This window comes from Schistocerca nitens, chromosome 1 (assembly GCF_023898315.1).
Source record: "Schistocerca nitens isolate TAMUIC-IGC-003100 chromosome 1, iqSchNite1.1, whole genome shotgun sequence".
NCBI classification, from domain to species: Eukaryota; Metazoa; Arthropoda; class Insecta; order Orthoptera; family Acrididae; genus Schistocerca; species Schistocerca nitens.
Genome location: NC_064614.1, coordinates 199,264,014 through 199,276,136, shown reverse-complemented (window position 1 = coordinate 199,276,136; position 12,123 = coordinate 199,264,014). Strand labels below are relative to the sequence as shown.

Here is a 12,123-nt window from a genome sequence, read left to right as displayed (position 1 = left end):
CCAATGTCAAACTTTGGTGCATGCAGTATGATGTAGTGGTTAGCATCACTGGTTGGTGTATTGTGTGTCGCCTGTTATTATTTCATATTTATCGTTTCTGGAAGGTTCTTGAAACATCTTAAGTTTTTGATGTTTGTATATCTGGAATAGTTAATGGTTGTATAAATACTAGAATTCTGAAATATTCAATGTCTGTTGAGTAACTGAATTCTATCTGAAAGAAATCAGTCCTGTTCTGGCTGTACATCAGTGTCAGTAATAACTGTGCTTTCAGTACTAAGTGTTGAACTTCACTGACAATCCTGCCTTCAGATTTGAACACTAGTCTAAACCAGACGTGACACTATTTGGTGGAGTTGCTGGGTAATTCAGGACATCTACATTACTGTAGCTTCAATTAGGTAACATAAAACCTCTTGCCTACAAGGACAAGAACCGGAACACAAGCAATACACCATCCCCATGCACACGACAGATGGATTACAAAACAGCAGTAAGTCAGCTTGCTTTCTGGAGACTGATCAGGACCCGACAAAATAACTGACGTAACTCAACCGAGTCACCAAATACACGAGGTGAGATGACATTATGTGTTTGGCCAATATGTACTTCTACTTGAATGGCAGTGGTTCGAGGACAATGAACAGAAGCTCAGTAGCTGGGACAAATTCCAGGAAGAACTGAAGAAAATTTTTGAGGGCAATCAGCAGCACATCTGTTCATCTAAAGAACAATGGAAGAACAGGGACCAGTGTCACGGTGAAAAGACACAGTTGTACATACAGAATGTTTTGGCCCTACGTCACATCGTTAATCACGATATGACAGAAGCCAATGAAATCTCACATCTGATGAAAAGCACAGCAGAAGACATGTACCAAGCTCTTCTGGTAAAGGCTGTCACAACAACAGAGGAATTCATCAAATGGTGCCAGTGAACAGAGGAAATGCAACAGGAAAAGAGCAAATGAAAGAGGTATAAGTGAATGCCAAATGTTGTCCCTATGGCAGTTGTGGAAAACCACCATGACCTTGCTTGTCTCGCACACCATACAGTATGAGAAGAGATACAGTAGTGTATGACAGCCAGAAATGTCACACTGAGTACATAAGACAATAAGACATAGTGGCATTGAATGTCGACTTTATGCGTTAGAGAGGAACAACCAACCAATGCAGGTACAATCAACTCTGCCAAGTAAACAAATGTTTGCAGGACGGAGGACAACATATCAGTCTTGTTTTCACTGCGGATACATTGTGCACTGCTGCAGAGAAAAAAGACAAGTATTTGATGACTATTATGCAGCAAATGTCAACCATCGCAACAGTCCTACTCACTTCAGTCGACTGCAGACATTTATAGTCTACCTGGAAGAGGCCACTCCACAACATGTTGTAGCCATTCGCCGTCACTGGCAGAGGTATCAACCGCTTACTTAGTCACTGAATTCAGGAAAACTAAGCAAGGCAACAATCTATGAAGATGAAGCCGCAACATGGATGACAGTTACCAAGATGACAGGAAATCTCACTGATATCATCAACAGCTGACTAGTCCAGGAGGTAGTCAACTCCAACAATGTCAAATGCTAATCATCATCAGCAAAAGATGATGATGTAGTGCAATATGAAAGTGATTGCGCTGAAGGTCACAAATGGGAAATACATTCAGCTGACAGGTACATGCCTTGCAAAAATAACTGTCAATGAAATAACACAGCTCTTAGAATTTGTCATTTTAACAGAGTTTAGTCATGATGTTATTCTTGGATGGGCCTTCTTGTAGGTATCACAAGCGATCATATGAGAGGGTTCAAAAGAAAAGGTATGAAACAACACTGAAAGTATAACTGAAGTCGTCGTTCAAAAGTAATCACCGAAGGACTGAGCACAATTATCTAGGCTGTTTCATAAGCCAAAGGATTCCCCATTCCCAGAAGCCCTGTGGCTGTGAAAGGAGCCAGTCCTCCACTGTGCCCTTCAGTTCATGATCCAAGCTGAAGCACTTCCCACTGAAATGTTTTTTCAGTGGACCAAAAATGCAGAAGTTGCAGGGCAACATGTTCAGGCTGAAGGGTTGATGCTCAAGCTGGTCCCACTTGAACTTCGCCATTGCAGTTGATGTGACATTTGGACATGAATTATTGTGGAGCTGAATAAACTCCCTCCATTAGCAGCCTGGACCGCTTACTCTTGATGAACTTGCATAGGCTATGGAGTGTCTCACAGTACACATCAGTGTTAACAAATTTTCCTTTGCCCAAGGAAATCAATGAGTATCAGGCCTTGGACGTAAAAAAAAAAAAAAGAGAGAGACAGTGAGTGTCACCGTTCCCTCTCTGGGCACGGCTTTGAATTTTTTAGGGGGAGGTGATGATGTCGGACACTACATTCATGTCACTACATTATGCCAAAGCATCGTATGCAAATTTCAACAGGTTTTGCTGTTCTAACATTTCATATACTTTCATATGAACACTCCTTCTAGATTATTGAAGATCAGAGCTTCAAACTGACAAAAATACTCCAACAAATAAACATAATAAAGACTGTGCTGGGTGGTTATTTGTCATTAAAGATGTTGTTATACTGCCACCAACAACAAGAAGAGTTCCAGTTGTCAACTAAGATGCACAGTTAAAACTGTGAAGATTTCATTGATTGCAAAAAGCTACTTATGCTAACAAAAGAATCTCACATGCTAGTGACAGTCATAAATAAGGTACATGGCCAAAGAGAACTTTGCTTCACTAATTCTCAAGTGCAGCCACAATTAATCCTTAAGCACCTGTGCACCGAGCAGCCAGTACAGTCCAGAAAGGCCAGCTTAGTGTCACTGAAGACAATACACAAGAGGAAGCAACTACCATATTGCTAACACATGTATAAGTATTCAAAGAACTGTGACTGACAACCGAACTACAGGGACTTACATGCATTGAGAATAGAAAATAGTGCATTGAGAATGGCTATCAACTAGCCAAAATCTGGATTTGCGTAATAAAATCTAAAGAAAAAGGACGACTGATTGCTGCACTCTATAATTTGTTGTTTGTTGTGGTCTTCAGTCCTGACTCTATAATTTATATAGGTAAAAAAAATCTGAAATATTCATGTTTTTATAAATAACTGCACACACTGTACAAATCAGTTCTGATCTGGCTGTATGTTGGTGTTGGTAATGAATGTGCTTTCAGTACTTGGTTTTGAACTTCACTGCTGACCCTGCCTTCGTATTTGGACTTGATTCTGATTCAGATGTAACAATATGCATTGAGTTATAAGCACATAAGATTATGATCAGCATCTAAGTACTGCAATCCTGGTACAAAAGTCAGTGTAAATATTCATATTTTGCTAAATATAATGTAATGCAAACAATCTGTCGAATTGGACAGATCACGCAGTGACAATGGATACAAATGACAGTCGACACAGAACAATAGTAAAGGTGCACAGCTTGTTAATTTGAGTGCAACATTCATTACTTCATAGATGAACATACTCTACACCACACTTTTAATCAGCAACTAGCAGTATTAATCTTTAATACTGTTTGTTTTCCTACAATACAACAGTCAAATACCATATAAAAAATGTAATGGTGCAGGTAAGTCACTGAATTATCTGAACTTTCAATCCTATGTATTTTGTTTTAATCAATTTTATTTCAATGAATTCAAGGACAGAGAATCAGTTGTAATAAAAGATATAGACCATTGCTGAATCAAAATGTGATTTCAGAAAACCCACAATAAGAGTAACTTCGGAGAAAAAGAGGCTTACCAAATCTGTGTTCACATGTAATTTTTTCTGTTCATTCTCTGACATCAAGGATCTATTAGATGAAGGGCAGAATAAATTCTGAATTTAGTGCCCTATTAATACTGTACAAATTTTCAACTGTTCTGTTTTCCTTGCCATTTTCTTCACCAAATCGTGGATGTACAGTTCACACTGAGCACAGAATACTACTGATTAAAAAAGGTTCAGAGATGTTGAAATATTTCATGACTTTTGTAGTCTCTACATCATCAGCCAAAGGTCACAGTCGACAGTGAAGTACTTTACATTCACTCATTAGTTTAAACAACTATTTGTACCACCTCTGTGAATGTAGTACGGGAGAAATTACTATATGTGTGCTTTGTACACAACCCAATCTTACCCTATCTCTTTCTTATGTTCCTTGCACAAGAAATGTGATGGCGGGAGTTTCCAGCCTGTCTGTAATACTGACTCTTTAATCTTACCAAAAAGCATTTTGCAAAAAGTATGTCTGTCACTCCCAACCCCCCTCCCCTCCCCTCCATTCTCCCACAGCAAAACACATCTCTATGATATTATTTTCCATAATGAATTTTCTGATCTGAAATCTGAAACTCTTCTGCTCATCTCTGCATTACTTTGATATCCTGTTGTAATTCTACAATCTTTTCTGTGGTCTTCTTTGCAGCTGCAATAAACTTTCTAATAATTCTTCCAGCAAAGACAGGTTTCCCCTCTCGCGCGCGCGCGCGTGTGTGTGTGTGTGTGTGTGTGTGTGTGTGTGTGTGTGTGTGTGTGTGAGAGAGAGAGAGAGAGAGAGAGAGAGAGAGAGTACAAATAAATGCATATTATGTAAAAAGAAAAATCTGTTCACATAATTCACAGCTGATGTGCTGACCACCAGCAGAGCTACAGGTGTAGCTTCAAAGTAACAAATGTGCTTGACCACACTTCTTGCAGTTTGCTTTTAAACTCGTCCAGCTGCATACCAGCCCCATAAAACCATTGTGCCACATACATGATTTAGATATGACTGAGTAGCATAAATATGTGGCACAACAGAAACATTTAACAACTATATGCAGGTAGCAAATGGAGCTCACACTTCTAAATATACTAAGATTTTGATGTTGATACTCCAATTGCTTGTAGGCTACTCCAATATCTAACATTCTCCTTATTGTCTACAAAATATACTGGTAAAAATGTGAAATTCATGTTAAGCTAGTATTGTGCTGAACCAATACTCTAACGGTCATAAGCACTTGACAGATAGACTTATCAAGACTAAAACATCTGCAACAATTCTAGAAATATATCATCCACTACACTAACCATTGCAAACCCTGATAACAGGGCTGATGTTTTGCTTGATGCTTTCAGCTTTGCTCTACTTAGCTGTAGTTTCCTCCATGATAAATACCCTGGAGTATGCAGGCCATCACCTGCATGGGACATCTTCTCCTGCAATTTTTACACACCAATACATGTCAACTGTAACTACATGAAATTACACTAGCATTTATGCAAAATATCACCAACTGCTCCTGTGCTGATAACATTCCAAACATACAGTAGACGGGAGAATAATAACCTTTGTGAAGTGTTACTTTCAAATAAATAAAATTAATAAAAACACAATAAAAGCAACAAATGTACTTGCAGTTGAACAAATAAAGTTTAACACTATATCTGAAGATATAGCTGCACTAACACTTTCATCAGAAGTGACTATTGCAATTCTAGATTGTTTACAAAGCACAGTAATATGTTCATGTCAAGTTTATTGCTCAACATTTTCATTATTATTACTTCAAGAACACTAGTCTGAGCAAAACCCTCCCTAAACTGCAATACAATCTCCACAATGCTACAGTGGTACGCACGTAAGAAGGCAGCAGTATCATGCACAGAGGAACTCTATGACAGTGCCAGTGTATTATCTGTCTTTGTCCTGCACCATACTCTCCAGTTGTTGCCTATGCTGGTAACTGGCAATGCTGGAGAGAGGCAACACACTGGGCCCACTGTTTCTGCTTATTATTCTTGTTAGATAAATTTATATGTTCAGAAAACCATTGCTGTTCCTTCTTAAGTTGTCCTGTTTGCTTTATGCCACCTTTAATGGACACTACTGAGAATCTTCACTACGCCCAAGTTACAACGAAAATCAACTCTAAATGTTCCATGTGCACCCCCAAAAGCAATGCTACAGTCGGAGTATGGCAGAATAACTCTTGGCTGGAGCATCATGTGTTACACTGTCCCTTTCCATTGTGCATCACCCACTGTCTTACATGCACACCACTATAGCATTTGTGAAAATAGGTCACACGAGAAAAAATGTAATACTAGTCAGATATGGTTACCAGGTTACCACCAAACGATCCATATGCATTAATGGAAACTTAAGCTACAAATACATCTGTCAAACTGTGGAAAAGATATGCTGCACGAACATGTTTCAGAGTAAGTTATCAATATCTCTGAGCACATGTTGCTGTGTGCTACCATATTTATATCAGAGCTTCAGAAATCAGACTTGCCCCCTGACACATTTTACACAAATTACAGCCAGCTTCTGAACTGTGAATGCAAAACTAATAAATCAAAAGTTTAAAATGTTATTCAAAGGTATGAAAATATCTACGCTGCTCATATATTTTAGGAAGATTCTGGTGACAGATCAGAGATGTGTTTTTTAATCCCTCCCACCTCTCTCCCAATCAATGAAAGTAGCATTTTTCTCCACTTTGACTGTATGTTTATGGAGATCTCTTCTCAGATGCACATTGGTTTCAACTCTTACGGCCATTGCTGAGTGTTCAGCCAGATTGAGGTGCCATACATACGCAGCAGACTCACATCATGGTTTACATACCAAGCTATCTGTGATGGTACGAGGGAGGTTCTGTGCATGTAAGGCAGAAAAATGCTTCATCCTACCTGAAGTGCACTCACTGGCTGACTGTCAAATTATCATAAACTGTACAACATGTAAATAACCGTAAATGATAGTGCATCAATTTACTGCCACTTTCATGTGCTGCAGTTACCAACCATTTCCATTAGTTGTCAATAGTGTCACAATAAAACAGGTTCTTACATGTGTGCTGTAGGCCACATACATAAGGAAAAGACTTACAGAGCTTCTTTTCAACTGCACAGAACTCAGTACCTTGTTACTACAGCTATTAGGAAGATTCTATACCTTGTGCTTTCACAAAAAATCTGTCACACACACACACCCCTTAGAATTTCTTTCTGCCTCTATTTTTCTTCTTATGTTTTAAATTATTATATTACTGCTCTCTTATTACAATTCAGTGGAGCCACTAAAGAAGAAACAATATTTCAGTTTTATATTCAGAGCTAGGTGTACACTCATCAGCTAGAACATTATGACCACCAATCTATTATCGATATAAACCCATCCATGCGATAGCAGCATCACTTGATGAGGAATGACAGCTAATCAGACACATGCATGGTGCATGTATATCAGTGAGTGTGCTGTCCACATGTAGAATGGGAAATATACGCTATCTACCTCAGTTTGACAAAGGGCAGACTGTAATGGCCCAGAGACTTGACATGAGCATTTCGGGAATTACATGACCTGTCAGGTGTTTGAGGAGTGTTGTCGTGATCGTCTTCAACACGTAGCACAACCAAGGTGAAACCACGTTCCAACATCATGGGGTTGGGCAGCCACCCCTCATTACAGATGTCAGACATAGTAGGTTGGGCAGACTGGTAAAACAGGATAGGTGACAAACTGAGCTGGAACTAACAACAGACTTTAATGCGGGGAAGAGTACAAGTGTGTCTGAACACACAGTGCACTGAACGCTGCTAATGAAGGACCTGTGTAGCCAATCCATGCATTTGCCAATGTTAACACAACATCAGCAATTACAACTAAAAAGGGCACACGACCATCGGCACTGAACATTGGCACAGTGGTAGAGGGTGGCGTCGTCTGATTAATCCTGATACCTTCTTCATCGTACCAGTGGGAGGGCGTGAAACCATCACCTTCCAGGGGAACAGCCCCTTGACGCCTGTACTGTAAGATGGAGGCAAGCTGGCAGTAGCTCCATTACACTCTGGGGAACATTCAGGTGGGCATCAATAGGTCCAGTAGAGCCCGTGCAAGGCATGATGACAGCCAAGGAGTATCATACACTGGTTGCACACCATGTACACCCCTTCATGACGATCATGTTTTCCGACGGCAGTTACATTTTTCAACAAGATAATGCGCCACGTCACAAGGCCTCGAGTGGGATGGAGTGAGTAGAGGAACACAGTGGTAAGTTCCAATTGATGTGCTGGCCCGCTGAACTTGCCAGAACTGAACCTTATCAAACACACCTGGGATGCGACTGAACGTGGCGTCAGAGCTCACCGACCCCCCCCCTCCCCCCGCCCTTCTTGGAATTTACAGACATTAGGTTACTTGTGTGTGCAGATGTAGGGTGAGCTCCCTCCAGGGATGCACCAATGCCTCACTGCTTCCATGGAACAATGTGTTTCCCCTGTTATCTGTGCCAAAGGTGGAAATACTGGCTATTACATAGGTGGTCACGATGTTCTGGCTGATCAGTGTATACTAGAGTGTAATGTATGCCTCGTGATCATACATTTATAATGATTATGAAAACTTCGGTAGAACAAATGACTAATGGGAAAAGAAATTCTGACAGGGTACAAATCAACAGCAAACATGCAGAGATGTTAAGCAAAAGCCTAAACTCTATTACACTTGAACTGTGCTAGAGTTGGAAGTACAGAAGACTGTTAAGAACTGCATCATTTTATTAAACTATGCCTCCCCCCCCCCAAATACACACAAAGACACTAACAAGTACATGCCTCTGAACTGGATAACATTGTTCTTTCATGATATGGTTGTTATAGCGTACACAGAATCTTCTGTAATCATTCCTTTGCAGAGAGCATATTAGCCTAAAGCACAAGCACTTTAAAATACACTTTATGATAATACTGGGAAGGTAAAGGATCTATTTAGATGAATTTTTCTTTAATCCAGTTTTTTTTTTTTTTTTACCAACAATATTCTGACTCGTTTGATGCGGTCCTCCATGAATTCCTATCCTGTGCCAAACTCTTCATCCCAGAGCACCACTTGTAAACTACGTCCTCAATTATTTTGTGGATTTATTACAATTTCTGTCTTCCTCTATAGTTTTTACCCTCTACAGGTCCCTCTAGCACCATGGATATTACTCCCTGATGTTTTTAACACATGTCCTACCATCCTGCTTCTTCTTCTTGTCAGTGGTTTCCATATCTTCATTTCCTTGCTAATTCTGTGGAGAACCTCCTCATTCCTTACCCTATTACACATCTCAAATGCTTCTATTTTCCTCTGTTCCAGTTTTCCCACAGTCGATGTTCTGCTACCACACAATGCTGTACTCCAAAGGCACAGTCTCGGAAATTTCTTCCTCATATTAAGGAATATGTTTCATACTAGTAGACTTTCCTTGTCAAGGAATGCCCTTTTTGCTAGTGATAGCCAGCTTTTGATATCCTCTTTGCTCCATTCATCATGGATCATGGGTTATTTTACTGCCTAGGTAGCAGAATTTCTTAAGATTCATCTACTTCGTGACCAGCAATCCTGATGTAAAGTTTCTAGCTGTTCTCATTTCTGCTACTTCTCATTACTTTCCTCTTTCTTCGATATACTCTCGGTTCATGAAAGACTACATCCCTGTCTTACACCCTTTTTAATCAGAGCACTTCGTACTTGGTCTTCCACTCTTATTATTTCCTTTGGTTTTTGTACATGTTGTATGTTACCCATCTCTCCCTATAGCTTACCCATATTTCTCAGAATTTCGAACATCTCGCATCGTTTTACATTGTCGAATGCTTTTCAAGGTCCATAAATCCTATGAATCCATCTTGATTTTTCTTTAGTTGTGCTTCCATTATCAACTGCAATGTCAGAACTGCCTATCTGGTGCCTTCACCATCCCTAAAGGCAAACTAATCATCAGTTTATAATGATAGTCAAAAGTGTTTTAGATGAAGCACAGGTAAATGCTTTACCACATATTTGTTTTTGTTATGTCATAACAGATGAATACGATGTGGTTTGATGGTTTAGCAAGAAGTGTTTGGACAAAGTTACGACAAATTCAAATTCAGAATTTAACCCTCAATAAATACTTCATTTTTTTCTAGTTCTTTGTTATTTTCACCTTTGTAAACACTTAGTGTAAGTGACATTCTTGTTTGGATTCCATGTTAAAATGTAAAGTTTTGTAAGGATAAACATATTTATAGGTTGGGAAAAGGAAAAGTTGTATCATTTCCAATAGGACCATGTCTAATAGGGATGTTTCACCAAACTTTGAGGAGAGGGCCATTTTCTTTTCAATAAATGAGCAACAGCAGTAATGACATTGGTTGCCATTGGGTGTCTCAATGGCTGGTGGGTGTTCTCAACACCAATCACTCCCTGACAATAATTCCTTTTTTCAGATCATTGCCACAGAAGTTTTTCTGTGACAACATACATCTTAATACTTTTCTGGACATGTACACCTCACTGCTACACATCCATGACCTATAAGTTTACTAGACACACGACTGACAGAAAATGTATGTCCTCTGTCAATCAATACAAACTAACTGAGAATTTGGAATGATGCAGCATGGCAAGCAAAACCAAAGAAAAATTGGGCTATTCCCTTCCATTCTCTCAGTTCTTATACTAAAACAGTCCATCCCCTTTGACTTTATTTCTTGTTAGCTCTCTTCAGTTCCCACTAAAATCTGAATACCACCAGAACTGTATCTAAGAAAGGTGGTTACATGGTATCAACATCTGCTAAATTTATTCAATTTCTTTCACTCAGTAACCTTATAGGGGCATAATAACCTTAGTGATACTCATCCATAGGCAATTTTTTTCTGCAGTCAAAAACTCTAATTTTTTAAATATGCTCAATTTCTGGTTGATTTTCTGTACTACAGTACAATTTCAATGTTACACCTTTTCAAGTATGTAGACACATTTATTGACTGCATCTAGGTACTTGGAAAGCCAAAATTGTACAACACCAAACTCAAAATTGACAGCTGCTGGCAGTATGGAATCATTCAAAATTTCTTAGCAACTGTGGACACAGATTTAAAGACACTCATGAAATTTCTTGAGTTTAAGTGAATTCACCCCTGCCACCATCCTTCAACACAAACAATTAATGTGGTCCCCTCACTCATTTATCTTAAGGTAGGTATTCAAAAACAGCTATTGACATTTGTTACTTTTCAGTTCTCGCACCTTGTGTATCATCTAATCCAGAGTTTAGATTGATCTTTCCTATTTCGAAAAAATTTTATAACCTCCTCTGTTTTCCTATTTTCAGTATCTCCTTTCTCTCTGTGAACGAAATATTTTCTTGTCCTTTTCTCAGAAATGCCTGTAATCCGTAATCCTATTGTTCTGGTTTCAACAACTAGAAAGAGGATGCTCCTCTCCTGTCTGAAATATTGTTGTTAATTATTTTTGTCTTCCATTTGGATTGAGAACACTATTATACGGTGATTCAGGAAGAATGTCACATAATTTGTGTGGCGATTCTACATGTGAAAATAAATCGAAAAGGTTCTATGAACATGTATCTGATTTTCTGCTGTGAACCTGGAGCAGGTTGAAGACTTCACATGTGTATGAAAGCATACGAAGGACAAGTGTGAATATTCCTTGCCGAAATGCTGTGTATATGCTGTGGTGGACAGATAATGGTGGGACAGAGGACTGATCTATCCTATAGGAGGTATGGGGGTTCTCTAACAAATGGAAGCACTGTGACATGGCACTGATGCAATAGCTGCAAGCATACCCAGTGTGCAACTGCGGGATGTATCAGTGAGCAGTCATGAGGCCATTTGCATGTCATGCATGAGTGTTGTTTAGCTGAGCAAGTCTACTGTGTTTGTGAAAATCAACATACCACATAAATTCACCCACAAAGAATATGCAGACATGCTGTTTGTACATAGGCACTGTAAAGGCTGTGCCAGGGTACTTCCAAGGATTTTTCAAAGATTACACGAATCCGGAACATTACCCAATACACACATAACATCAGAATGTGAGGCTGCCCAGTCAGTTGTGGAAAGGGAAGACATTATTGCAATGGTACAATGGAGTCCCACCACCAGTGCATGGTGCATTATCCATCAGTTCGATATTCCGTTAATGTGAGTACGATGTACATTACATTCCAAGGGCTTCTACCCACTTCATGTATAGCCAATGCAACATCTGCATCCAGGTGGCTCAGTAAGCGGACAACAATTTAGTGA

The 12,123-nt window shown here is 39.4% G+C and overlaps 1 protein-coding gene across 6 annotated transcripts in view; it reads right to left on the bottom strand.

Annotated features, from left to right (window-relative positions):
• Positions 1-12,123, bottom strand: part of LOC126245547 (calcium release-activated calcium channel protein 1-like) — a 537,065-nt gene that overhangs the window by 109,929 nt on the left and 415,013 nt on the right. The window contains exon 3 of one of the 6 annotated variants that reach the window (XM_049948324.1): positions 5,107-5,235. The exons of the other annotated variants lie outside the window; for them this stretch is intronic. Coding sequence (XP_049804281.1) covers positions 5,107-5,235 — 129 coding nt within the window. The remainder of the gene's footprint in view (positions 1-5,106; positions 5,236-12,123) is intronic. 6 annotated transcript variants of the gene reach the window in all.